The sequence below is a fragment of the Manis javanica genome, chromosome 3 (genome assembly GCF_040802235.1).
Source record: "Manis javanica isolate MJ-LG chromosome 3, MJ_LKY, whole genome shotgun sequence".
Lineage (NCBI taxonomy): Eukaryota > Metazoa > Chordata > Mammalia > Pholidota > Manidae > Manis > Manis javanica.
Genome location: NC_133158.1, coordinates 5313263 through 5338316, shown reverse-complemented (window position 1 = coordinate 5338316; position 25054 = coordinate 5313263). Strand labels below are relative to the sequence as shown.

The window sequence follows — 25054 nt, the reverse complement described above, 5'->3', positions numbered from 1 at the left end:
CGCGCCCAGAGAAAGACAGTGAGGCTGGAGGGCGCAGGGGCCTCTCTTGAGGTTTGTGGGGAGCCCACACTGCCCTTTCCATGTGCCTGTCCAGAGGAGGCCAGGGCTAGAGAGGGGTGCAGCGAGCTGGGGGAGGTGAGGACCAGGAAGGCACTGCAAAGGGCGAGCTGGCAGCTCCGTCGCCACTCCCTGAGCAATCTGGGGTGATCAGCTGAAGTGGGAGTGGGGGACGGAAGGAACATAACAGCCACCACGCCGAAGTACCCAAGCTAGGAGTTGGCCCCTTAAGGTCAAGTGCGTGCCAAATGGAGGGCGGAAATTGAATCTCGCGTACCTATCGGCAAGACCCAGAACAAGAACTAAGCCCAGAGCGGGGCACTGTTTGGGGACGGTGCCCCTGGCGTGCTGGCGGTGGGGGGTCACACATCCAGCAGCCCCGTCCCGCTGGGGTACCCACAACCACAGGACTTCAAAGTGTCTAAAAGTTACAGTGGCCGAACAGGGTTTTGCCGACCTTTGCTGCTTTCTAAGCGATGTTCCGCACAGCAGGACCTTGCGTAGCATCCGAATGCACTGAGTAGGTCGCAGCCAGATGCTCCATCATGCACCCGAATACCCAAATCTACACTGCAGGGGTTGCGTGGTGTGTGCGCCTACCCTAGTCTCCAGCCACCTACCCCCAGGGGTATGAATGGGGAGGTTCCCTTCCCCTCCGAGAGGTTCTATGCCAGGGCAGCAGCCCCCGTGGGAGCGGCGTGGGACAGACGAGCCGAGGGGTCCAGACCGGGAAGTTGGGGTTCGCCTCCCGAGTGTCGGCAGCTTTGGCCGGAGCGCAGCCAGGCGGGCGGCCGGCCGGCGGCGGCTGCGGAGTGAGCCTCTCCTCTCCAGCAGATGCCTGGGGGATGGGGAGCCTAGAGAAGGGGGCTCGAGCAGGGAGTGTGTCCCACCCCCTTTGCACCCCAGCCGTGGTACGGCTTTAAAATCCTGCGGAGTTTGTCATAGGCCGGCCCCAGCACGCATGCGCATAGGCCAACTTGAGGTTTTCTCCTTTCTTTTCACCCCCTTCCCTCTCTCTTTCCAGCCGCCTTTGGTTCTGCAACTTTAAAAAAAAAGTCTTTTTTCCCCCTCGGAGACCGGAGAGAGGGAGGGAGCGCGTCAGGCAGCCGGCCAAGAGGGCCGGGGGCGGGTGGGGGGCCGCGGTCCCTGCGCCGGGCCGGTCCGTCCGCGGGGCGCAGGGCCGTGTGGCCGCCGCTGCAGCGCCCAGGCGCCGCCTCCGCCGCCCGGAGTCCCGGCTCGGCGCGCCCGCTGCCCCGCGAGCTGCTCCCGCCGCCGCCGCCGCCCGCCCTCGCCGGCGCCGATCGAGGAGGTGCCCGGCCCGGGGCGCAGGAGCTGCACGGCGGCCGCGGAGCCCTCGCCTCGCCCCCACCAAGCCCCGCGCCCGCGCTGCCCTCGCTCGCCTCGCCCTGCGCCCGGGAAAGGCGGGGAAGGAGGGGGACGAACCCGGAGAGAGGAAGGAGGGGGCGGGGAGGCGGGAGCCAGTGTCTCCCCCGCGGCGCTCGCCCCTCGCTCTGCAGCCCCGCCGCGGGGCGGGACGTTCGGGGACTTCTGCCCAACTTTGGCCCCCTTTTTTGCCGAACCCTAAAATGAAAGGACGAAAGTGGGCGCCGACTCCTGCAACTCGGACGGCGACTTGCGCCTGTGCAGCGGCGTCTCCCGGAGAAGAAGCCATGCGCGCCTGATCGCACTGTGGTCCCAGAGCTGCAGTGGGGGTGTGTGTGTGTCTGTGCGTGTGCTTGGGTGTGCTGTCTGTGTGTGAACACAGACGTCCGCACACTCGCGGCCGCAGGACCAGCGCCTGGAAAGCAGACGTTCCGGCCCGCAGGAGATCGGGAGGCGTGAGCCGCGGGGAGTCTGGAGAAGCCGTGGTGCGAACGAACTGGGGGCACCTGGGCTCGCGACTCGCCCCCGCCCCGCCCCGGGCCAGAGCTGAGTAGTGGGGCATTTTTTTTTTTCACCCTCTTGTGAAGAATTTTTTTTTTATTATTTGTTGTAAAGTCTTTTGCACAATCACGCCCACATTTGGGGTTGGAAAGCCCTAATTACCGCCGTCGCTGATGGACGTTGGAGAGGGAGCGCCTCGCCGCGGAGCAGTCGCCTGCGCGTCCTCGCCGGACCCACGGCTCTTTGCGTGCGCGCCGGTGGGGCCCGGTCTTTGCTGCCGGCCGGCGGGCTTCGGCGCCCCCTCGACTCCCGGGCGCATCCCGGCGCCGCTCCGGCTCGGGCCCAGTGACCGCGGCCCGGATTCCCTGCGCCTGCCCGCCGCGCCCTGGAGGAACCCGCCGCTCCGAGCCGCGTAGTCCCCGCAGGCTTAACCCGGCCGCCCCGCTCGGATTCCTCGGCTGCCCTCGCCCCGGTGGCGGCCTCCTCCCCGCGCCCCCTCCCCCTCGCCATGGAGGTAGGTGATCTGTGCGCTGCGGACGCTTGCCACTTTTTTTTCTTTACTTTTTTTTTCCTTTTGGAAGTTACCCGAACGTCCCTCCCCCCTTCCTATCCTTGTATTTGTCCGATTGCCTGGAAAGGCTGGAGCTACCGAGTAGCTGGCTGGAGCTCCTGCTACCCCTTCGCGCACAACCCCCTGTGCAGTCTCTGTCCCCCGAAAAAGACTTGTTATTGTTGCACTAAAAGTTCAGCAAACCTTTTCCTTGTTGGACAAAAGGTGGGGAAGGGCCAGGGCAGAAAATCTGAGAACGGTTCAAGGACTACTTTTCTTTTGCTTTGAGAAACGCGAGTGTAATTTACTATATATATTTCAGTAACAGAGTAATGATTCAATTCAACAAATATTTACCGAGAGCCCACTGCGCGGGCACCGAGAGGGTGTGTGGCCTGGGCTTGGAAAGGGGATAGGGGACTCCCTGGTCGGGAGACTGGGCAGCCAGACTAGGGGTCGACTCCCCCAGAGCAGCGCACCCCCTCCCCTCCAGTGCAGCCGGAGGCCAGGTTGCAGGCTCACAGAGGCCAGGGAGCCCCTGCGCTGCAGGGCCTATGTCTTTAAGAGTGCCTGGTAGGGGGCCAGCGGGGCCAGCGCGCACCGGGCGCGGGAGCTGGGGTCTTGTTATTAGCATTATTAGCCCTCCTGGGTGAGCTGCGGTACTTCGCAGTGGCGGTGGGGGCGGGGAGTGCGAGCAGCGGTGGCTCTGAGCCTGTCCGCCGGGAGGGCGCGCCCCGGCCTCCTGCGTGCAATCTGCCTTGTCCTTTGGAAACATTTGGGCCTCCGCGTTGGGAAAGCGGGTGGGGGTCAGTGTGTGAACTCTTGTTTGTTTTAATTGTCAGTTGTATGTTAAAGCCGAGTCACACACTTCTCGGGTCACCGAAAGTTCACTTTTATGAAAAGTTAACATTTCATGCAGCCATGTAACTTTGCTGTTTTCCCAACAACTTTTCCTCTGTCCTCCACGCTTCGGTGCTCATTTCCATATCTCTTGAACTCCCCCATTTCGGTATTCTATAAGATAACGTTGGAATTAGAATGGAGATGGGTGTTTCCTAAAAAGCAAGTTCTCCCTTCCCGCCGAAAAATGTTTTTAAGAAACCCAAACCTGAAGACCCTCGCGGGCTTGTTCCACTTTCCAGTAACAGTTTGGCATCGGGGCCCCTTCCTCTCTCGCCCTTAAGTGAACTACTCGCCGTTTGGAAATAACGTGGAGCCAGCGGTGGGATCGCGCCTTCTCAGCCCCTGCCCTCCCGCCAGCGTCCACGGCTGCTCCACCCACATGCGGACCTGCAGTTCTAGACAGCCTCTGCCAGGGCAGTTCCGGGGGGCAATGCTGAGAGCGCGCAGGAGGTGGGGAGGCATTGGAGACTGTGTTTCTGAGTGTGTGGATCTTTGCCCTCTGTGGGGCGGGGACGGGGGAGGCGGGTAAAGGGTCAGTTCTGGGGTCTTGGGCACACTAACCTTAGCCCCGCCCGGCCGCCCACAGGAGGACCCTCCCCTGGAGGCTTGGCCCCAGAGTCCCTCGTCTTTCTTTGCCCTCCTAGGAGCGCCCGGTTCACAAGGGGTTAGCGCTGTGCGCACGGAGTTCCACTCTGCCCGCTGCCTTGTCTTCCGCGCGGTGCGGTGCCGGCTGCCCCCTGTTGGCTGCTTTGAGGTAGGACGCCTCGGAGTCTGTGGCTTCGGGCGCGCGGGCAGCTAGCTGCTCGCTTCTTCCTCCCACTTCTGGCTTTGGCTCTTCCTTCCTGAGCACCAGGTCCCATTCCCCGGAGGGCCCCTCCGAGGCCCTCAGAGGACGAGCTGCCCTGGGTGACTACTGCAGTGCGGAAGGAGCCACGCGTCCGACCCAGCAGATGGGGCCTGGGCGAGTGCTGGCAGGACGGCTGCAGGGCGCAGGAGCAGCAGCATCGCTCTAGGCGGCCTCGGGTAGGGCCTGCGCGCCGCCGCCAGTTCTCTCTGGGCTCCAGGCCGAGTGTTGCTTCCCTCTTTCTCGACCTCAGTTTCTTAATCTACTAGAAAGTGAAGTTGAAACTGCCTCCTAAGAGTGGGGATGGAACTGGTCTTTTATTTTCTTTCCCTTGCACAGGACACTAGCTGCCCTTCTCTGGACAGTTGAGATCCTAAGCCGAGAAAAGTGGGACATCGTGTGAGGTGTACGTGGGGGGAAGGGGAGGTGATGAGGGGAGAGGGGAAGGGAAGGAAGTGCTTGCGGTCCTGAGCGCCCTGTTCCGGGGATGGGAGAGGGGAGACATACGGAGCAAAACTAGGCCAGGACCCCACTGTTCTCTGCAGACTCTCAGCTTCTGGACTCGCTCTCTGCCGTCAGAGGCTGCTCCGAGTTCTTGCACCGATTTGGGCTCAAGGAAGGCCCTCTATCCTCTCTACGCTCCTTTTCCCAACACACACACACACTGCGCTGCGGACAGGAGCCAGCGGCCCCCTAGTGCCCAGGCTGGAGGTGTAGGGGAGCAGTGCCTCTTTATCTGCTCCTGCAAAGTGCACCCCCTGTGGGCTTCGGCCACCCCGGCCTTCACCATCTGCTCCGGCTTCTCTCCGTGTTCTCGGGGTGGACTTTTGTCTGCACCCTAGTTTTTCTCCCTCAATTTTCTCCATCGTTTTCCTTGCTGTAGGAAGAGATCATGGTGGGGGGGAACCACGTTTATTCCCAATCAAGACCTGGGATTCGTGGAGTTTCCCATCTTTTTCGCCTCTGCGAGCCCAGGCCAAACACACTTCTTGATTCTAGTTGGTCTGCCTGGGTGTTTCCACTCCCACAGACCTGGGAGTCCTAGTGGACGGGGATGCCCAGGCCGAGGGAGGTACTGCCGGTGGCTGAGGTCTTTGCCCTGCCTTTCCGTTCTAGAATTTCTCTTAAGGGGTGCGGGTGGAGGGCTTGGGTGCCGCGCACAAATCCCGGGTGCTTTCTGCGGCCGGAATGTCCTCTAACCCGAGTGCCAGTTTCCCTTCTCTTGGCCACCGTCACCCCTGGCGCGTACCCCACTTGATAAAGAGGGATTAAGAACACTTTTAGTCCAATGCGAAGGCTTTGGAGGAGAGAGAATAAGCAGACCCCCACGTGGAGCACCTCTGTCTCGGACACAAGGGGCTCAGGGGCGCCTCTGCCACCCCATCTCCCCTGCACCTGAGCCTCCCAAATGCCCACAACCCTCCTTCCCATCACACACTAGGAAGCAATCCCGAGGATCCTTACAAAGCCAGCCTCCCGGGGACCTAAAACATTTAGTCCGTTTTTTTGCCAAACTCAGCTTCTGCTCAGAACTTTTGTTTTACCCTCGGCGTGCCAGTCTCCAGGGAGGTGTCGTTTTGTACTGTCTTTTCGGATCACATCTCCTGTAAAACTGGCAGGGATGCAAGAGTCGGCGTGATGTATGTATTAGTGAGTTCGCTATGGGTTCCTCCAGCCCCTCAAACTTGTGGGGCCTTTTCTGGGTTGCACTGGGATTGGAGCTGGAAGCGGGCCAAGATGTTTCCGGGCAAGCGTGTGGGGTTAAGTGGAGAAGCAACGCCCCAGGTTTCCCTGCAGGATCCCCTTTGGGACGCTCCGGCCTACCCCGAGTCTGCAGCAGGGGAGACCGGAGTCTCAGAGACCCAGCGGCCCCCTCCTGCTCGGCCCCAGCTCTGGGAACGGTTGGACTTTCTCCGGAGTCGTTGGGCTGCGAGTGGATTCGGTTTGTGTGGCTTTGCCTCTAACAAAGAGATCCGCTGTAATCCGCAGAATCTGTTATCAATTTCTCGGCTGCCCGCGCCCCGCCCCGCCGGTTGGGAAGCTCCGAAAGTGCGCGCGGCCAGGCCCGATCCCCGCCGAGGAGTCGCGCAAGCATGTCGGAGCCTGTGTGTGTGCAACTCGTGCGAGCGTGTGCCTTTGCGTGAGCGTGAGTGTGTGCGTGCGTGCGCACGCGGCCGGGGTCGCCCTTGGGGAGAGTCGACTTTGCAGCCTGGGCTGCGCACGGAGCGAAGGCAGACCTCCCAGCCCACCCCTCCCCTGGAGGAAACTTGACACTGGGGCGGGGGTGGGGAGAATAGACTGAGCTGCTCGCTCCAGGGCTGGGGAAACCCCAGGTTCCCATTCTCCGGGATGCGCCCCAGCTCTGCGGCGGCTGGGGACGAGTGGGCCACGGGCGCGGAGCCCTGTTTAGCGGGCACTGGGGATTCCATTAAACGTTTCCTCACCGAGAAGCCCCGAGGTGTCCGGGCGAAAAGGGCAACCGGCAGGGAAGCCGTGACTAGCCCCTGAGCCCCTTCTGTTTCCACCACTGCCTGGGTCCCCTCAACCCTTTGCACGGCGCGGGTTCCTGGCCCTTCTGCCACCAGGAGGAGGCTCACCTTTCCTTTCCCGAGGAAGGGGCTCCCTCAGGGGCTGCGGGCGGCGCAGCGCAGACGGGTTTACACTCAGCAGAGACGTAAACGGGGATTGTGGAAACCCGCTCCCGCGCACCCTCGCCCGCCGCGCCTGGCTCCGCCGCCGCCGCCGCCGCCTATAGGTGGAGAAGTCCCCCGTGGGTAGGACGGCAGCGGAAGTTTCTGAGGCTGCCCCTTGCTTGCCCCGAGGCTCCTAACGACGGGAACACTCGCCGCCGGGGTCCTCCGCACCCTGCAATCCAGGGCTCAGCCGCAGCCGGAGCCCGCGCGTCTCCAGCCCCGGCCTCACCCTGCACCCCTCACCATTCGGAACTGACCGAACCGAGTCCAAATGGAGCTGGACGGTTGGGGTGGCGGTGTTTTCCAAGGCCAGGCTTCCAATGCCGCGGTAGCTAAGTGGCCGACTCCCCCAGACCAGGACCAAAGGAAATTGGAGTTCCCCTTAGCTTCCTGGCCCCTTTCTCCGTGGCATCTGCCAGTGGAACCAGACAGAAGGGGAACGGGAGACTGAAAATTCAGAATTTGGGGGAGGGTTGTGGGAAGGGCCTTTCTCAGGACAGCAGGGCCCACACCCCCTCTTTCCTCGGGGGTGCCATCCCTTCTCTGGGGGTGCACTGAGTCCGAAGAGAGGCCGCTGGCAGGGGAGGGGGCACTGTCACCAGTCTTCTTGATTGGGAGGGCGCATCTCCGTCCCCATGCCCTCCCCCCCCCCCCAGGGCCTCCCGTCTCCTCCAAGCACTCCAGTCTGGCTTCGGGGAGCCCTAAGGGGACCCAGACGGCCCTTCCCCCTCTGGAAGTGGCTTCCCCCAAAGTGGCCTGTAAACTGATTATGAAACATACGCTGTTAATTCGGAGCTGCGTTTCCCAGCTGGGCCCTCGCGCGCTCCCCGGGGCTTGGCCCCCACCCTGCCCTGCCTCCCGCGTCCTGCCCCCACCCACCCGGCGCGGCCACCCCGCCTCCTCCCCAGCCGCCGGCGCGCTCCGCTCGCCTCCGCGCCGCTCGCCCATGGAATTAATTCCGACTCCACTTGTTGCTCGGCCCAGGTCGGGGAGAGGACGAGGGGTGGCGGAGGGTTCCTGGGTGAATTCCCGAGGAGGGACGAGCCCGGCGCGACCTGGAGGGGCGCGAGAGGGTGCGGGACGCCCAGAAGCACGAAGGCGGCCGCGCCTGGCACCGGCGCTTTGACTCAAGAGCACTGAGACATGTTTGTAATCGCTGGCGTGCCCAGCGCGCAGGATCCCAGCGAAATCAGATTTCCTGGTGAGGTTGCGTGGGTGGATTAACTTGGAAAAAGAAACTGCTTGGTTCTTGCCATCAAAAAAAAAAAAAAAAACCTCACGGAGGAGAAGCACAATCAACAGAGAGACCCCGGATGCTTCCGTTGTTTAAACTTGTGCGCTTGAAAAGTATCTAAGAGGCAATAAACATCTGCTCCTTTCTTCCCACTGCAGAAGTCGATTGGAATATTACGCCCAGGAGTTGCTTTGCGGACGGCTGGAAGTGCAATGTCTCCCAAGTTCTTTCTCATGGCCTTGGCCATATTTTACTCCTTCGCCCAGGTTGTAATAGAAGCCAATTCTTGGTGGTGAGTTGATTTTTATGTGCTTTTTCTTTTTTTGTTGTTAAGATTCATTTGTATGATGCTGCAGTATTTAAAAGCTGAACGGTGAGATTGGGTGCCTTGATGTAATGCATATACGTTTGATATATTTTATTTATATACATAACTGTAAACTGGAATTCCCTTTTCATTTGCTAATGCAGTAAAGCTTATCTTTAGCTCCCTAGGGAATCAGAACCTATAAATCGAGACCTTTTTCTATGAGGTCCTTGTTCAGAGGTGTGTTCTGTAGTACATCATATAATAAAAGGGAACTGAAATTCACTTCTCTAATAATTGTAAACCTATCTATAAAATTTATTTTTTGCCTCCTCTTGGTAGTAAAAGTGAGTTCCAACTTTCATCTTCTGCCACCTGAGGTTATTAACCTTCAGGGTCTGAAGTAGGCAGACTTCTAGCAAGACAGCTAAACTCCAAGTGGGGAAGTAGGTGGGCTTGAAATTTGATCGAAAGGGTAACTTGCAGTAGTCAAATGTCCCTAAACACGGGTTTCTTTTTGGTGGGGGCCTAGTAGGTAGACTGCAGTCTATCTAGAGGATTGTTTTTGACGGCTTTCTGGATATTTTTTTTTCCTGTAAATGAACAGCATTTTTCTGACTGTCAAACATGACTTCTGTTCACTGGACACCCTGTCTTGGATCTTTCACGATTACATAAGGAGCCCTTTTCAAGTGTCCAGAACATGGTGACTGCTTTTCAGTCTATACGCTTGTCTTACTGTTCTTTCTGTCCACCAAAACGCACTGCCATCTCCTACCTGTGTCTAATTGTAGCTATGTTTGGCACGCAAACATTTTCAAGCAGATCGGTCCAATTTGTGGGGCAAAATGAGTCACTGTCTCTCATGCCGGGGGCCTATCCCCCAAACCACCATTTCCCCCTTTTCTGAGCGGATTTCGGAAATACTGGTTCAGGTATATGGCAACCAGGGCAGGGAAGGGAGTGGAAACTCTTAACTGAGAAGCCAATGGCGGATGGGGACTGCACAATACCTCCGTTTTCTGAGCGCAGTTTGAACAGAGGAGTTTTATGAAGCCCTTCTCCTACTTTGTCATGAGGACAAGCAGGAGAGAAAAAGCATCTGTGTGCTTAGAACTATGTATTACTGCCATACTTTCGGTGGGGTGTGGGGGGAGCCCACTTGGAGAGTTCACGGAAATCTTGAATGCACCTCTCCCCTTCTTTTCAGGTCGCTAGGGATGAATAACCCTGTTCAGATGTCAGAAGTATATATCATAGGAGCACAGCCTCTGTGCAGCCAACTGGCAGGACTTTCTCAAGGACAGAAGAAACTCTGCCACTTGTATCAGGACCACATGCAGTATATCGGGGAAGGCGCGAAGACAGGCATCAAGGAGTGTCAGTACCAGTTCCGGCACCGCAGGTGGAACTGCAGCACCGTGGATAATACCTCCGTCTTTGGCAGGGTCATGCAGATAGGTAGGAAACCGTTTCACCTATTTCTAAATAGTATACCCTCTCTTCCTAGGAAAAGCCCCTAGTATTTATTAAAAGCTTGACGAGAAGGGACTCTTCCAGCAGGGCGATGGCCTGGGGATTTTTGTCTTTACTGCTACCGTAGGCAGGCCTGTCCCCACACCTGATTGTTATTATGCATCTTGGATTTCTTTAGCCAAATCAGGAGTGGGGAGCATCCAATACCCCTTTGGTTTTTTGAACACTTCATGTGTCTAAAAAGCATTTTGTCTGGACTAGAAGCAGAACACCTATTTTGGTTTCTCAAAAGTAGATGAGAGCGGAGTCACTTACATGACTTTTAAGCTTCAACACTCCTCAACTGTTAGGAGTTGCCTAACTGGAGCCACAGTTCAAAAGGCCTGAGCATCTCCTGAAAATTGCCATCTTTTCATATGCTGGATCTGGAAGCAAATAAGGTTTTCATTTTCCTAATCTAGATGTTTTCCGAGGCTTTAGAGCTCTAGCTGTTAAAAGCTTTATTTTGGGTCCTAGAAAGAATTTTAATGAGAGTGGTCCAGTTTACATTTGCAACGTTGGCAATTTGACGTCCGAGCACGTGCTGCATATTGCAACCTAGAAACTTAAAATTGATATATTTTTTTAATGTGTTGTTCACAGTCCGATTCTTTAAGTGTGTAGCTGAATTTGTTACTCCATTCAGGGAGGGGGCGAGCTGGCCTGAAAACTGGATGAAAGGCAAAGACTTTGGAAAATTCCGTTTGCCTCTCGTTTGGCCTAATGGTGTGGGCTATTATCTGACAGATGTGGTCCTCTGTGTTTTCTAGTGTGATTATTTTAGGTCCATTTACTTTTATGCAAACAAGCTCTTATAATTAATATGACTGCAGTGACTCCTAAAATAAGAAGCAATTTATCAAAGCAATTAACCGTTTATGCTGACTGAAGATAAAAAGTTAGCTTAATATCCGTCACGGATGGATAAAATGCTTTTTTAAAAACCCTGAAAAGTGCATTCATTGAGAACAAAAAGGAGTTGTGAGGAGACGTTTCAGCCAAGCAGCTTCATAAACTAAAATAATACAGGACTGGAAGCCATTCCTCTAATTGAATGGGAAAATGGTCGGCAGCCTCTGCCTGCAGACTTTCCTGGGGCTTTGTCCTTCCCGTTAATGATTAAAATGTGCTAATGTATATACGGGGTTCTGAATCTAGGCGTTCAGCTTCAGGAACAGTTCTACCCTGAATGCTGGCTGCCTTCTATAGGTAGCTGCAGCTTTGGTGGAGATCTGCTTGTCTTGCACGTTGATAGGGTGAGCGAGCTAAACGCTTACTTTTGAGCTGTATCTGAACGGCCAGTTGTCACCTTTCTCCCTCTCTCCTTTGCCTTGTGTGTTCCCCCTCGCCTGCCTTCACCACAAACTGTAGGAGTACTTTTCCCCATGTAGGAGTTAGCAAACATCAGACACGTCTGATAGGAACCAGGAGAGAAACAGCTATTACCTCTTTCTGTATAGTCACTGGAACACAGCTCTGATTTAAGAGCCTCGTCTTGTCTTCATCTGTAGCCTGTTTGGGGCCAGAATGTTCAGAATAAGCTATCATTTGCTAAGTGGATTTGACTTCTGCTGGAGATTTATTTAAAATGCGGTCCAAGATTCAAAGAGGCTGCTTCCTCAGGGAACAGGCAGAACCCTTGGTACAAAGGCCTGTATTTAATCGTCCCTTGCAAGTCCACTCGCCAGTCCTCAGCTGGGTGGTGTTCCTGTCTGCTGGTTGGGAAGTGGCTGGGAGTGGAGCCTCCTGACCGCTTCCTAGATTCTACCGGCTCGTGTCCTCGGGAGACGACAGTGCCCTTGCCAACAGGTCCCCAGGTGCCAGGGTCTCAGAGCAGGAAGCTGCTGCTGGGTGGCATGTGGTGGAACACTGCCAGGGCCTTCTCTCTCTCTTTTATTTGAAATTGAGATGGAGAGGAGAAAACCCAACATAGGTTTTTGCAGAAGAGGAACAGGAACCCAATCCCAAGAGAGAGAGTTGCTTAGCTTTCACTTTGCCCCTGGAGGCGGGTTAAGAGAGTGGGCTAAGGGGATGCTGCACGTCTTCACTGCTGAAAGGAGTGTGTGCGCATGGACTCCAAAGCCCTAGTGCCCCAGGGGTGTGGACAGCGCGTCTTGTCAGTGACTCTGACCCTGCACTGGGGCCAGCGTCTGGAACAGGCCACCACTTCCATCCCTCTTCGACTCATTTTTCTAGAGGGCCAGCTGCCCTGGAGGCACTGTACACAATCGCCTGGTGAAGGGCCACTCTTCATTTTGGAAGCTTTCTCATTGTTCATCAGGCTCCCCTCCCCTCCAGCTTTTGTCTCCTCTCCTCTTTGTTTCCATACTGTGAAAAGCTAGATAAGAAAAGCCCCATTTTTAAGGGGGTGTGAGGCTCTGAGGAGATGGAGATTCCCAGGGAGGGAAGCCTAACTCACGCAGCCCCAGTCCATCCATGACTGCAGCCGCAGGCTATTAGCCAAAGAGCACTTTTTCAAGCTGACGTCTTCCCTGCAGTGACCATTTAGCCTAGAGATTTCTACCAGGTTTGCATTGTGGAGCAGAAAACAAAATGCGCAGGATAGACTTCAGAAGAAAGCAGCATTATTGTGTTTCGTATAAAGCCCTTTTATGCTCTGTGTACACACAGGAAGGACAGTGTCTCATTTTCCTCTATCTCCTAAGGACCATTTAATCTCTACTCCTCTGGCTACTTCTTATCCTACAGATCTCCCGCCCAGGGCCCCAGCATTTTCTGTGTTATTGGTGTTAATCCTCAAATATCTCCCTGCAATCTGCCTGTCCTCCCCATTCTTCTCCACTCCCCCAACGTTGTCTTGCCTCTCCGATTCGACCTAGATAGATGTGACACCCCACAGGAACTTTCTGGATCTTCCTGCCAACCACCAGCACACTCCTCAAGTTATTCATTTCTTTAAAGGTGGGAGGGAAGGTCTGTCGAACATGGGAACCACTGCCATTCCTGAAAGGGGGGGTGGCAAATGGCTGCGGGTTGAAGTGCAGAGAAGTCCAAGAAAAGGGTGGCCTGCTGGACCCTGGCGTTCACATACCCTTCTTCCTGCGGTCCCACCCTTCTGGTTGGAGTTGAGTCCCCTTGTCAGCTGTTCTAGTACCACCTGCCTCCCCACCCCAACAAAAAAGAAGATTGTTAGCAAGCTCTGTAAATGTAGGAGAAATCAATTCTGATACAGGGATCTCAGCTCCAGAAGGGGCCTTTCCCCATAGGCATCCAGGCAACTTATTTTACAGTTGAGAAAAGTGAGCCCCCCACCCCCACCCCCTGCCCACTCCCCAGGCCCAGCTTCAGCTGGCCTGGCTTTAACCCTTTCCATCTCAGAGCGCAGCATTTTTATTAATGGCTTCTTGTTAGTCTGGAAATAGCTCCACATATAAGGGGAAGACAGGATCCCTGCTTCTTCCCCCTCACAAATAGGGCTCCTCTGTAACTGCTTCACAAGGAGATGGTCTTGACAAGTTTGGGGGAGGAGAACGCTTTTTGGTTCTGTTCCCCTTAGGTGGTGCCTTTTCCTTCTTGCTGTTACCCTAACGTTTTGAGGCAGAGGCTGTCGGGAGTTGTAGAAGTGTCATTAAAGAGGGGCAGGCTGTTTTCAAAGTAGGCAGGGATCTTCTGGAATGAGAAGTAAGAGGCAGGCTGCATGCACAACGCTCCCGAACCAGGTTTAGAAATGCGCACCGGGGCCACGGAGCCCGTGTCCTGAGACAGGCCGGGGACGCCAGGCCCGAACTGCGGTGGCCCCGGGGAGTGCGGAGGCTGCAGGGTGGTCGGGCTGCCAGTCCAGACCCGAGACCTGGAGAGACTCTCAGCCTAGTAGCAGACGTCGTGCAAGGCGGAATGACAATGATGGGAAGCCTTAAGGTCGGCGTAGGGAGGGCCCCCGGCTTCGGAGCGCCCCCCCCCCCGGGGCGCGGGGTCGGGCAGGGCGGGCCGGGGCGGGGGCTGGCGTCTCGGGGGCGCGGCTCTGACGGCGCCCCGGCCCGCAGGCAGCCGCGAGACGGCCTTCACGTACGCGGTGAGCGCCGCGGGGGTGGTCAACGCCATGAGCCGCGCCTGCCGCGAGGGCGAGCTGTCCACCTGCGGCTGCAGCCGCGCCGCGCGCCCCAAGGACCTGCCGCGCGACTGGCTGTGGGGCGGCTGCGGCGACAACATCGACTACGGCTACCGCTTCGCCAAGGAGTTCGTGGACGCGCGCGAGCGCGAGCGCATCCACGCCAAGGGCTCGTACGAGAGCGCGCGCATCCTCATGAACCTGCACAACAACGAGGCCGGCCGCCGGGTGAGTGCCCCGCCCGCCCCCGGGCCCCTCCCGGCGCTGCGCCCCTCTTCGGAGGCACCCCGCCCGCCCCCAGGGCCGAGAGGGGGCTTTCTGTGCCCAGCTCCTCCCGGCGAGACAGGCCAGCGCGGCTGGCTCAGAAACACCTCGGCCCTGGCCTGCGCCCTCCTCCCTGCACCGTGGTCCTCACCTGGGAGAGGGACTTATTCCCGCCAGGAGGTGCCCAGCCCAGCAGGCCTCCCCCCCACTTCGGGACTTCCGTCCTTCTCACCCCCCTGTGTCATTAGATCGCAGGCCTGATGCATTGAGGGCTTTTTGGTTTCTTGTTTTGCAAAAACAGTGTTAGATAGGGAAATGCACAGGTCTGACTGCCTGGTCAATCCAGCGTGGCTCTGGAGAGCAGAGAGCGCCGGGCCAGTGCCCAGAGGTGCCCAGAGGTGCCCGTCCTTGCGAGCCCTCAGCAGCAGCCTTGTTCTGCCCTTTTCTTCTCCTGGTGGGGATATGAAAAGCCACAATAGTTAAAAAGACCCCCCCCTTTTTTTTTTTTGCCTGTGGTTGAACTCATGGGACTTTATGGCTGCCTTAAAATGAAGGGGTGAAAACTTTTCTTAACTTTGGCAGCGTCGAAAACCAAGGCCATTATTTTTTCACAGAACCCAAGGTAGGTGCCAGGAACTCTCTGGTCAGAGAGTTGACAATTCTGTATTTTGGGGCGAGGAAAAGGGAAGATAATCACAGAGTAAACCATAGAGGACTGGGCAGAGCCTTAGAACCTCTCTCTCCGTGCACATCCTCATTTGGAAGATGGGGAAACGGAGGCTGCAAGAGCCACTTCATGGCCACGGAAGAAAACTGATGCATTGAGATAGGAGCCCAGGTACTTCGTATTAACCGCCTGCATCATAATGCTGAAGCAAAGGGCTATTGTTTTGGGAATTAAAGTCATCTAGGTTAAAAGTCCAGTTCTGGCTGTTGCTTTCTGTTTCTGAGCCTCAGTATCCCCATGGCCTTATCTGTTGCCTGGCCATGGCATTAACTCTCATTTGGGATTATGTGAGGACTGACTGGGAGCATACAGTAAGTAGGCTGAACCAGACGGAATTACCAATACGTGAGTATTTCTGACTTGCAAAACAATTCCCTGCGGTTCGATGGAAGGTTTGAGGTTAGTGTCAGCCAGTAGTAAATGCTTGGTGAGCAACAACTTCCTTACTAGAGATTATGAAGCAAAGGACACAGAGAAGCCGAAGATGATCTAGACAGTTCCAGCTAACCTGTTAAGGGGGTGTCAGACAGGCCTAGGTACCGCAGAATTTTGCCTGTAGTGACTTAAGGGCTCAGATAATCTCTGCAGAGCGGGCGTGGTCTCCTGTCGCTCTGGTGTCTGACTGGATGGACTGTCTCTCCCCGCGGGAGCGAACCCAAGGCCATGTAACGGCCATGGCAGCCCCCACCTTCTGGGAGCCCAGGACAGAGGTGTGCTTCCCTCTGCTGGGCCCCACTGTACCCATATTTGGTGCTTTCATCCATCTTTGGGGGTTTCATAGGTTTCTTTCCTGTGTAGAAATCCTCAGGGACTTGGTGACCAAGGGGAGAAGGTAAAGGGGTGTCCAAGTAGATACAGGATTTTGAGAGTTGGAAAAGCACCTTTGATACAATTTCACTTACCATCTATATTTTAAAGTAGTGGGTTCTTTTTCTAAATTTTATAACTTGAGCAGTGAGCTGAGCTCGGATCCTGGTGGATGAGGTTACATGGAACAGTTTTTTTCCAGAGTAGAGGAGATGGGGGTAGGGAAGGTGGATACTGTGCCAGGAAAGCATATTATACTCTCCTGGGGGTATTAGCTTTTTATTTTCCTCAAAGGGGAGCAAAGGTTAAACACATTTGCAAAACCCTTCCTCAGACTAGCTGTGTGTCTGAAACTCTTTATGCCAAGGAAGAACGGTTAGCTGCCTTTATCAGAATGCACCTTAGGCATTCTCTGAGGAAGAAAGGTGTGGTGCTGGGTGGCAGCAGGCACCTTGCTCCCTCCAGCCTCCTGACAGGCCCTCTGCAGTGCACCAACACCACTCTGCCTCTGGAGGGTCACTGGTACGGGAATCGTGGACAGTGGGGACTATAAACAAGCAGCTGTCACCTCCCAGACTGTTGGGCGCAGTGGGCTGGGGCCAGACGCAGGGGCACTGTTCCTGGGAGGTCACGGCGCAGGGATGGGGCCGGCGCCCAGGACCAGCACCCAGTCGCCAATCCCTCGTCACCCTGGAGGAAGACCAGATCTACTGATCGCATCCGGCACGCGGAGCACTTTGCACACATCCCTGATTTTATCCTTACACAATGCTGTGAGGTTGGTACCCGCACAGTCCCCATCACAGATGGAAAACTGGGCCTCAGAGAGGTGAAGCCAGTGGCCCAAATCCCGGGCAGAGTCAGGAGGGAAACCCAGTGTGCTGGGGCCCAGGGCTGGTGACTGAGGGGGAGCAGGAATGCGCATCCCTGGTATCCAGGCCCAGGTCCCACACTCTGGCCTGGGCCACGCATTGATGCTGTCGGGAGGAGTAGATGATAGAGGGTGAGGGCTCTTCTGGCAGGGCCTGGCCCACAGCAGTTGGAGCAGTAATAGGGGGTCCAGGTCCCAGCCCCCATTCGGCCCGGGCTGGACGCCCTCCCTGCTCTTCCATCAGTGCCTTGGGAACTCAGCTGCCCCGGCTAAGGCCTGGCACCCCTCCTGCCAGGGGCCCCCCCTTTCCTTCTCTGTGAACCGGGGATGATAACAGCACTTACCATATAGGCTGACTGTGGGGACTGAGCCGGGTGCTGCAGGGAACAAGCCGGACGGGTCTCTGCGCTTGAGTGTTCCAGATGCATTAGCTGCTGCTGATTCCCTGCAAACAGAAGCAGCAACCAGCGTGATGATTTTTTCCTGTTTTCCCTTTCAAAACCTGGTTGTTCATTCTGATGATGTGTGATAATAAGGGGCTAAGAACATTAAAGGAGGCGGCAGTAGCCTGGCCCCTCCCCTGTGGAGCTGGTGGAAGCGGCGCCTCCACCGCCTGTGCACTCACTCTCCTCATCTCCCCACAGACGGTGTACAACCTGGCGGACGTGGCCTGCAAGTGCCACGGGGTGTCCGGCTCGTGCAGCCTCAAGACGTGCTGGCTGCAGCTGGCCGACTTCCGCAAGGTGGGCGACGCCCTGAAGGAGAAGTATGACAGCGCGGCGGCCATGCGGCTCAACAGCCGGGGCAAGCTGGTGCAGGTTAACAGCCGCTTCAACTCGCCCACCACGCAGGACCTGGTCTACATTGACCCCAGCCCTGACTATTGCGTGCGCAACGAGAGCACCGGCTCGCTGGGCACGCAGGGCCGCCTGTGCAACAAGACGTCCGAGGGCATGGACGGCTGCGAGCTCATGTGCTGCGGCCGCGGCTACGACCAGTTCAAGACCGTGCAGACCGAGCGCTGCCACTGCAAGTTCCACTGGTGCTGCTACGTCAAGTGCAGGAAGTGCACGGCGGTCGTGGACCAGTTCGTGTGCAAATAGCAGGCGCCTGCCTGCCACCCAGCCCCACTCCCAGGACCCACTTATTTATAGAAAATACAGTGATTCTGGTTGGTTTTTTTTTTTTTTTTTAATATTTTGGTTTTCCCCAAGAATTGCAACCCAAACCAGTTTCCCCCCCGAGTCCTGTCTAAGAACTCTGTGGTTTATTATTAATAATATAATTATTATTTGGCAAGAAAGGGAGTTGGGAACCAAGAAAGATATTTATTTTGTGGATCTTTGAAAAGGTAAGACTAGACGACTTTTGATGGTAGGGGAGGAGAGGGAATAACATACTCTTAACTTGGTTGTGTGCTCACCCAGGAAGTCAAATATGTTTTCTTTTTCTCAACTGGGGGGTCATATGGACAGGTAGCAGCCAACTGGAAGAAGGTGGTACCAACCTATGCGTGATTCAGCGTCTGAGACCAAAGTGAATTGTAAATGGTCTGGCGGGAACGGAAGGGTCTTGAGAAACAAAAAAAATGAGACCCTGTCTCCCCCAGCCTTCCCCAAGGGGCTGGCAGCCTGAAACATTCTCAGACTGGTAGTTTAAAATGTAAGAGCAAACATCTCCTATTCCTCAAAGAAAAAGCTGCATCATTCGAGTCTTCTCAAACATTCCATCTCCAGATGGTCCTATTCTAATAGCTCCTAAAACTTGAAGGAGCAGAGCTCCCAGAAAGGAAAAATCTTCCCAACTCCTGTATTAGGATATTGATTTGCAGCTGTTATAGGAATTAGGTTTCAGATTGGAAAAGGTCCCCGACTGGGTCCTAGACTTTTTGGCTGGAGAGGGAGATTGGCTTGACTATACAGGAAAATATCCTGTCGTTTTCTTGGTTATTAAATGATAATAAAGGGATCCCATTCAGAGATCCTCAGCCTAGACAGCAAGGTAGTTGCGCACAATTCAGCACGGCCCCAGAGCAGAAAACCACCTATTTGAGGGGAAAAAATTAAACCCCGCCCTCCCACTTGACCCCAGGCCCTCTCTGATCCCCATGGTGCTGTGGGGTGATGCTGGCCCCCGTTGCCCCAAGGGCAGCCCCACGGGCAGCCCCACTGCCTCCTGTAATTGTAGAACAGGAACTGAAACATTAGGAGCTCCATTTGGAAAACAGTTTGCTACTTAGGGATTTTTTTTCTAAGACCTTTTTTGAGGAGCAGTTTAAGATGTTTTAATGACAGTGCCTGGAGTTCAGAGGTGCTGCTGTTTCACTGTTCTGATCCTGTGTTTAGGCTACCCACTCGAGTTTTCCCATTTTGCACCGCAGGTGTACCCTAAAAGTGTACTTGGACAGTTGCATTTAAAAGGGTGGGAGGGTAATCTGGTTTAATGGTGCCTGATCTCTCAAAGTCTTTTTGTACATAACATATATATATATACATATATATATTATATATATATATACACATATATATATATAAATTATATCTCAGTGCAGCCAGTGATTTAGATTTACAGTTTACTGTGGGGTTATTTCTCCATCTAGAGCATCGTTATGCTTTATCAAAGTCCGGTCGGGATTTTTCCAAAAGGTTCCTGAGTTGAGCTTGGGCCATGGTCCTTATGTGGTCACACCTCGTGCATCCCTAAGCAGCCTTGTTTCCGAAGAATCTGGAAGGTCTTGCTCACTGATAACATGTTGGTTTGAAGATTCCTTTTATCTTCCCTGCCCTACCCCCCTTTCTCCAGCTTCCATTTCTGTACGGAGAGGGCATTACTTGTTCGTCATAGACGTGGATATGAAGAGAGATTCAAAACTCAGAGGTATTGTCAGAATTTCTCATTCTTCAGTTCATTTCCAATGCCTGTTTGAGCAGATAGTAGCTAATTTAATCCCTACGGGAAATCCAGCTCACAACGTACATATTTTAAATTTCATTTTTAACAAGGACACCCTTTTTCAGAAAGCGCCATCAAATGTATTCTTCTCTTAAGACTTCCATTGTTTTAAAATTTGGAAAGTTCATGTCTCCTGTAACCCTTCATGTCACCTCAGCCATCCGTGGCTCTTAATTTATTGCACAAAGAATATTCACTTCCCCTCAGTTGCAGCGAGTTGCAGAGCAAAATGTCTTGAAATTAAAAAGCACTAATTAGCTTAAAATGTCACTTTTTTGGTTTTTATTATACAAAAACCATGAAGTAATTTTTTATTTGCTAAACCAGATTTTTGTTCCTTTTTAGCGATTCATGTTTATGAAGAGAGTTGAGTTTAACAATCCTAGTTTTTAAAAGAAACTATTTAATGTAAAATATTCTACTTGTCATTCAGATATTATGTATATCTTCTATGGCCTTTGTTCTGTACTTTTAATGTACATATTTCTGTCTCGTGTGATTTGTATATTTCACTGGTTTTAAAAAACAAACATCGAAAGGCTTATGCCAAATGGAAGATAGAATATAAAATAAAATGTTCTTGTATATTGGTAAGTGGTTTCAATTGTCCTTCGGATACTTCATGTGGAAGTTTTTTGAGGATTTTACCTAAACCCAACTATTTGGAAGCTTCAAAAGATTTCTATATGTAATGGAACAACAAGGAATTCTCTTTTCCTATATATATTCCTCAAAAAAAGAACACATCAAGCAGATGGCTTAAAGCTGGTTATAGGATTGCTCACGTTCTTTTAGCATTATGCATGTAACTTAATTGTTTTGGAGCATGTAACATCTTAAGAGACAAACTGAAAAGGCACCTGCTTTTATCCAAGATCCGGATTTTAGGCCCCCAAAAAAGTATGTGTGTGTTTACTACCGCCACTGTCACACCTATTTGAAGTTACTGTGGACTGCATGTCTCCTGCCCCTTTGAAAGCAGTTTCATGAAAAGCCAGCCTCGGTCTGCAGAGAATGAAAACTCATTGGAAACTAAAGGTTCGTTGTGTTAAGTGCAATTAATACAAGTTCTCGTGTTTTCTGAAAATATGCCCTGAAATCTGGCCCGCACAGCTGAGATTGATATGTTAGTCCTGCGTGTTTTTTTTTCTTTCCGGATAACCTTGTAACATATCGAAACCTTTTAAGGATGCCAAGAATGCATTATTCCACAAAAAAACAGTAGACCAACATATAGAGTGTTTAAAATAGCATTTCTGGGCAAATTCAAACGCTTGTGGTTACTAGGACTCACATCTGTTTCAGTTTTTCCTCCGTTGTATATTGACCAGTGTTCTTTATTGCAAAAACATATACTCAATTTGGAAGCGTCAGCATATTTTTTTTCCTTCATCCTGGAGTGCATTCAAGATCTTCCCAATACAGGAAAATTAACAAAACATTTATATGTAGGCAGCAGCAAACAGAGCCATGTTCAAAACAGCAGCTATGGGTTTAAGTAAAAGGAAGCTTCACGTCCAGTTCTTGGAGCTGCTGACCTCCTGTGACCAGCTCTGTATGTTTTCGTAGCCTACCTGAACCCTTTTCTCATACAATTTTGCCAGTACTAATTTTCAATTTGTTTTTGCAAAACATTCTTCAAGCCACTGAAATGACCAACTACAACCCTCTAGAGGATAAGTACGCTAAGTAAGAGATGGGTACCGGGCAACTCCAGGAGACCATTAGCAAAACCAGTCCCCAAAGACCCAGTGGTCCACAACGGAGAGACAGAAAAGGTACTTAAACCTTGATGCATATACGTAATGCAAACGTGCACAGGCCTAAGATACTACATTATCGCTGTAAAGCATACTTTTAAAATATTTATTTTTCCAAGTATTTTTTAGTCCTCCCTCTCTTAGTGGAACAGGAACTGCCACCAAACAGATGCCGTGTTTTGAAAGTGAGACGATGAAATGAGTGTTGAATACAGGAAACACTTGGCAAAGCAGGAATTAAAACTTAGAGAAGGAATCTTCTAATTTACCTGTTTGCACAGACTTGACACCTAAACCTGATGACTGGGTAATATTTTAGTGAAACACCATCTTGTCAGTCAACTTTAAAAAACTGGATGTAGAATGGCGAAAGGTCAGCACATGGTATTTTTTAAACAAATATGTATCAATTGGAGTTTAGAAGATTTAATTAAAATGCTGTCTTAGTATCTCAAGAGCAAAAAAGGATGGAGGAAAATTGCATCTTAGGCCAGTTTTATATGCAGTGTACAATTTGCTGGGCTAGAAATGAGATAAAGATTATTTATTTTTGTTCATACCCTGTACTTTTCTATTAAAATTGTTTTTTTATGAAATGGGCGCAATCACGTGTGTGTTTAGCCAAAACGGTGTTCGTGGCAATCCAAGTTTGATGTGGGCACAGGGTACGACTTTGGCTTTAGGGTATCCAGAAAAACACATTCATGTTTCAGGCTCGTAGATGATATCAAGGATTTATTTTGTATTCGAATGCTCATTTTTTCTCTTGCCTGTTGCTCGTCTTTCCATTTCTTATTTCTGCTGTTGCTGTTCATGTGTAAGAGTTACTTTATAAGATTATTATTCAGTGTAGGCATTGGGCACAGTGACATGGGATAATGTTGAAATTCCAGGGCAAGAAGAAAGCCAATGATTTGAGGAGAGAAATAATGTTCCAGGTAACGAGAATGAATCACCTGGAATATTCTGCTCGTTGCTTTTTGCATGTTGCTGCGGTCATCAGCCAAGTATCTAGATCAGGGTTTCTGAACCTCAGCTCTTGGCATCTGGGGCTGGATAATCTGTGTTGTGGGAGTGTATCCTGTGTGACTGGTACTGAGCAGCAGAGCATCCCTGACTTCTACTTTACTAGATGCCAGTAGCATCCCCCATTCTCCCATTCATGACAACCAGAAACGTCTCCAGACATTGCGTGTGACCCCAGGGGCAGAAATCGCTCACAGCTGAGAAGCATGGCTTTAGATGGAGGGGCGGAGGCTCTGGGCATTTGGAGGCAACAGGCTCGCCACAGCGGGGGACTGGCCCTCGCCCAGGCTCACTGATGAGTCAGTGACGGTGTAGAGGCTGGATGTAGAGGCTGGGCGCAGCATCTTCACTGGGCAGCCTGGGTTAGCAAGGAAGAACACAGGCTCTGGGGCCAGGCTGCTTGGTTTTCAAATCCCAGAGCTGCCATTTGCTGTCTCAGCGTGGGGAACTGGACATCAGCTCTGTGCCTCTGAGCCCTTGTCTTTAAAAGGAGAGAGGACCACACCTACTTCTTAGAGTGATTGTAAAGATGATAGGAGCTAACACGTTTGTAGAGCTTAGAGCACGTTCTGTGCATAGTAAGATGCTTGCTAAAGGTCAGCTAGGAAGTCTAGAGTGTGAAGATTAAACCCAGGAAAGGTGGGCCAGTGATGTTTAGCACACCCAGCAGCAGCTACCCCAATATGAGGAAGGCACCCTTAGGGTTTGGGGAGGTTGCAAACGTTTCCAGATGTGTTTTGTTTGGCAAAAACCTTAAAAAAAAATTAGTTGCCAACGTTTAAAAGATGAGTGTTTTCACTTTCATATTTGGGTTTCTGGCTTGAAAAAATGAGAAGGGCCGGCCACCTGGCTACATGATAGCCAGGGTCCCCTCAGCAACAGTCAGCCAGAGACAAGCAGCAGTGAGCCAGGGTTGGGCATGTCCAGTTAGCCGGCCATTTGTGTCACCTAACTGACCCCTGCTGCTTCACGCACTTGTGATGGTTTTTAAAAGTGCGAGCCAGGCTTTCTCAGCCTCACCATTACTGACATTTGGGGCAGATGGTTTTGTGTTGTGAGGGGCTCCTGTGTTCAGTATGGGTAGGATGTTCGGCAGTATTCAGGCCCCTACCCATTAGATACCAACAAAACCCTCCCATTTTTAACAACCAAATAATGTCTCCAAGCATTGCTGTCCCCTTGGGCGCAACGTCAGCCTGGTGGAAACCTACTGGTCTAAACCATAATGATCTGTATTTATAAATTAGTCAAAGACGTTAAAGAAATGAAACAAAAAGGATCAGTCCTTTGGTGTAAAGCCATGGCTGGCCCATCAGAGGAATTCACTACCTTTTGAATGAGGGAGTGGAGACCACACCCATTCCCAGGTTTCAGCCCCACCACCATTCTTGCTTGAATCTCTCTGATCTCTTAAGTCCTCAAATGGACATGGGGACAAAAGCAGGTAAGTATATTTCAGTGATATAACCTGCAGAAGGCTGCCTCCAAAACATAAAGATAGTAGCAACTTAAGAGGGGGAATTAGTATTAAAAACAAAGACAATAAATTAGGTTTATAGTGTTACAGGTCTACCTCAAGAAACAAAAACTTCCTTCTAACCCTGTATCGAAAGGAAGTAGAAAAAGGGACAAAGCCAAAAGTTAGGAGAAGGAAGGAAATCAGGAAGGAGTAAAGATCAAAGGAGAAGTAAATGAAACAGAGACTAAAAACAGGCCAATGAAACCACAAGCTGGTTCTCTGAAAAGGTAAACAAAATGGATAAACCTTTTGCTAAATCATCAAGGAAAGAGGACAAAATCAGAAATGAAAGAAGTCACAACTGACACCACAGAAATACAATTTTTAGAGATTATTATGAAAAATTATATGACAACAAATAGGATAACCTAAGAGAAATGGATAAAGTCCTGAAAACATAGACTCTCCCATGACTGAACCAGGAGAAAACAGAAAATCTGAACAGACCACTTGTGACAAAACTGAGGCATTAGTTTAAAAAACTCTCAACAAGTAAACATCTGGGACTGGATGACTTTACAGGAGAATTGTACCAATTTTTCAAAGAAGAGGTGACCCCTCTCCTTAAACTATTCTAAAGAAAATGAAGAGGAAAGGAAGTTTCCCAATTCATTCTACAAGGCCAACATCATCATCCCGGTACTGAAACCTGACAGACTACAAAAAAAATTACAGCCCGTTGTCCCTGATGAACATAGAGGCAAAAATCCCCAATGAAGTGTTAGCAAACCAAATTCAAAAATACATTAAAAGGATCACTCACCACAAACAAGTGGAACTTATTCTAGAGAGGCGAGCATTGTTTAATATCTGCAAATCAATGTGTACACATTAACAAATGGAAGGATGAAAAACAGGATCAGCTTGATAGATATTGAAACAGCATCAACAAAAAATCATCCATTCATGACAAAAATTCTCACAAAAAGTGGGTATAGAGGGAAATACCTCAACATAATAAAGGCCATAGATGACAAACCCACAGCTAACTTTAAACTCAATGACAGTAGCTGAAAATTCTTCCTTTCAGATAAGGAACAAGACAAGGATGCCCACCTTGCAGGTTTAGTCA

General features: G+C 52.0%; 1 protein-coding gene across 3 annotated transcripts; it reads left to right on the top strand.

The window, feature by feature from the left end:
- Positions 1-1553: 1553 nt before the first annotated feature.
- WNT5A (Wnt family member 5A) lies at positions 1554-20271 on the top strand. Of its 3 annotated transcripts, none has more exons than XM_037019346.2 (5): positions 1554-2455; positions 8324-8457; positions 9683-9933; positions 13992-14284; positions 17370-20271. In XM_037019346.2, the coding sequence occupies exons 1-5, from the start codon at positions 2450-2452 to the stop codon at positions 17826-17828; spliced, it is 1143 nt and encodes a 380-aa protein (XP_036875241.1). In that variant the 5' UTR covers positions 1554-2449; the 3' UTR covers positions 17829-20271. The 3 variants fall into 3 exon arrangements, with proteins under 3 accessions (XP_036875241.1, XP_036875243.1, XP_036875242.1); XM_037019348.2 differs by lacking the exon at positions 1554-2455 and adding an exon at positions 4120-4417; XM_037019347.2 differs by lacking the exon at positions 1554-2455 and adding an exon at positions 7863-8132.
- Positions 20272-25054: the final 4783 nt, after the last annotated feature.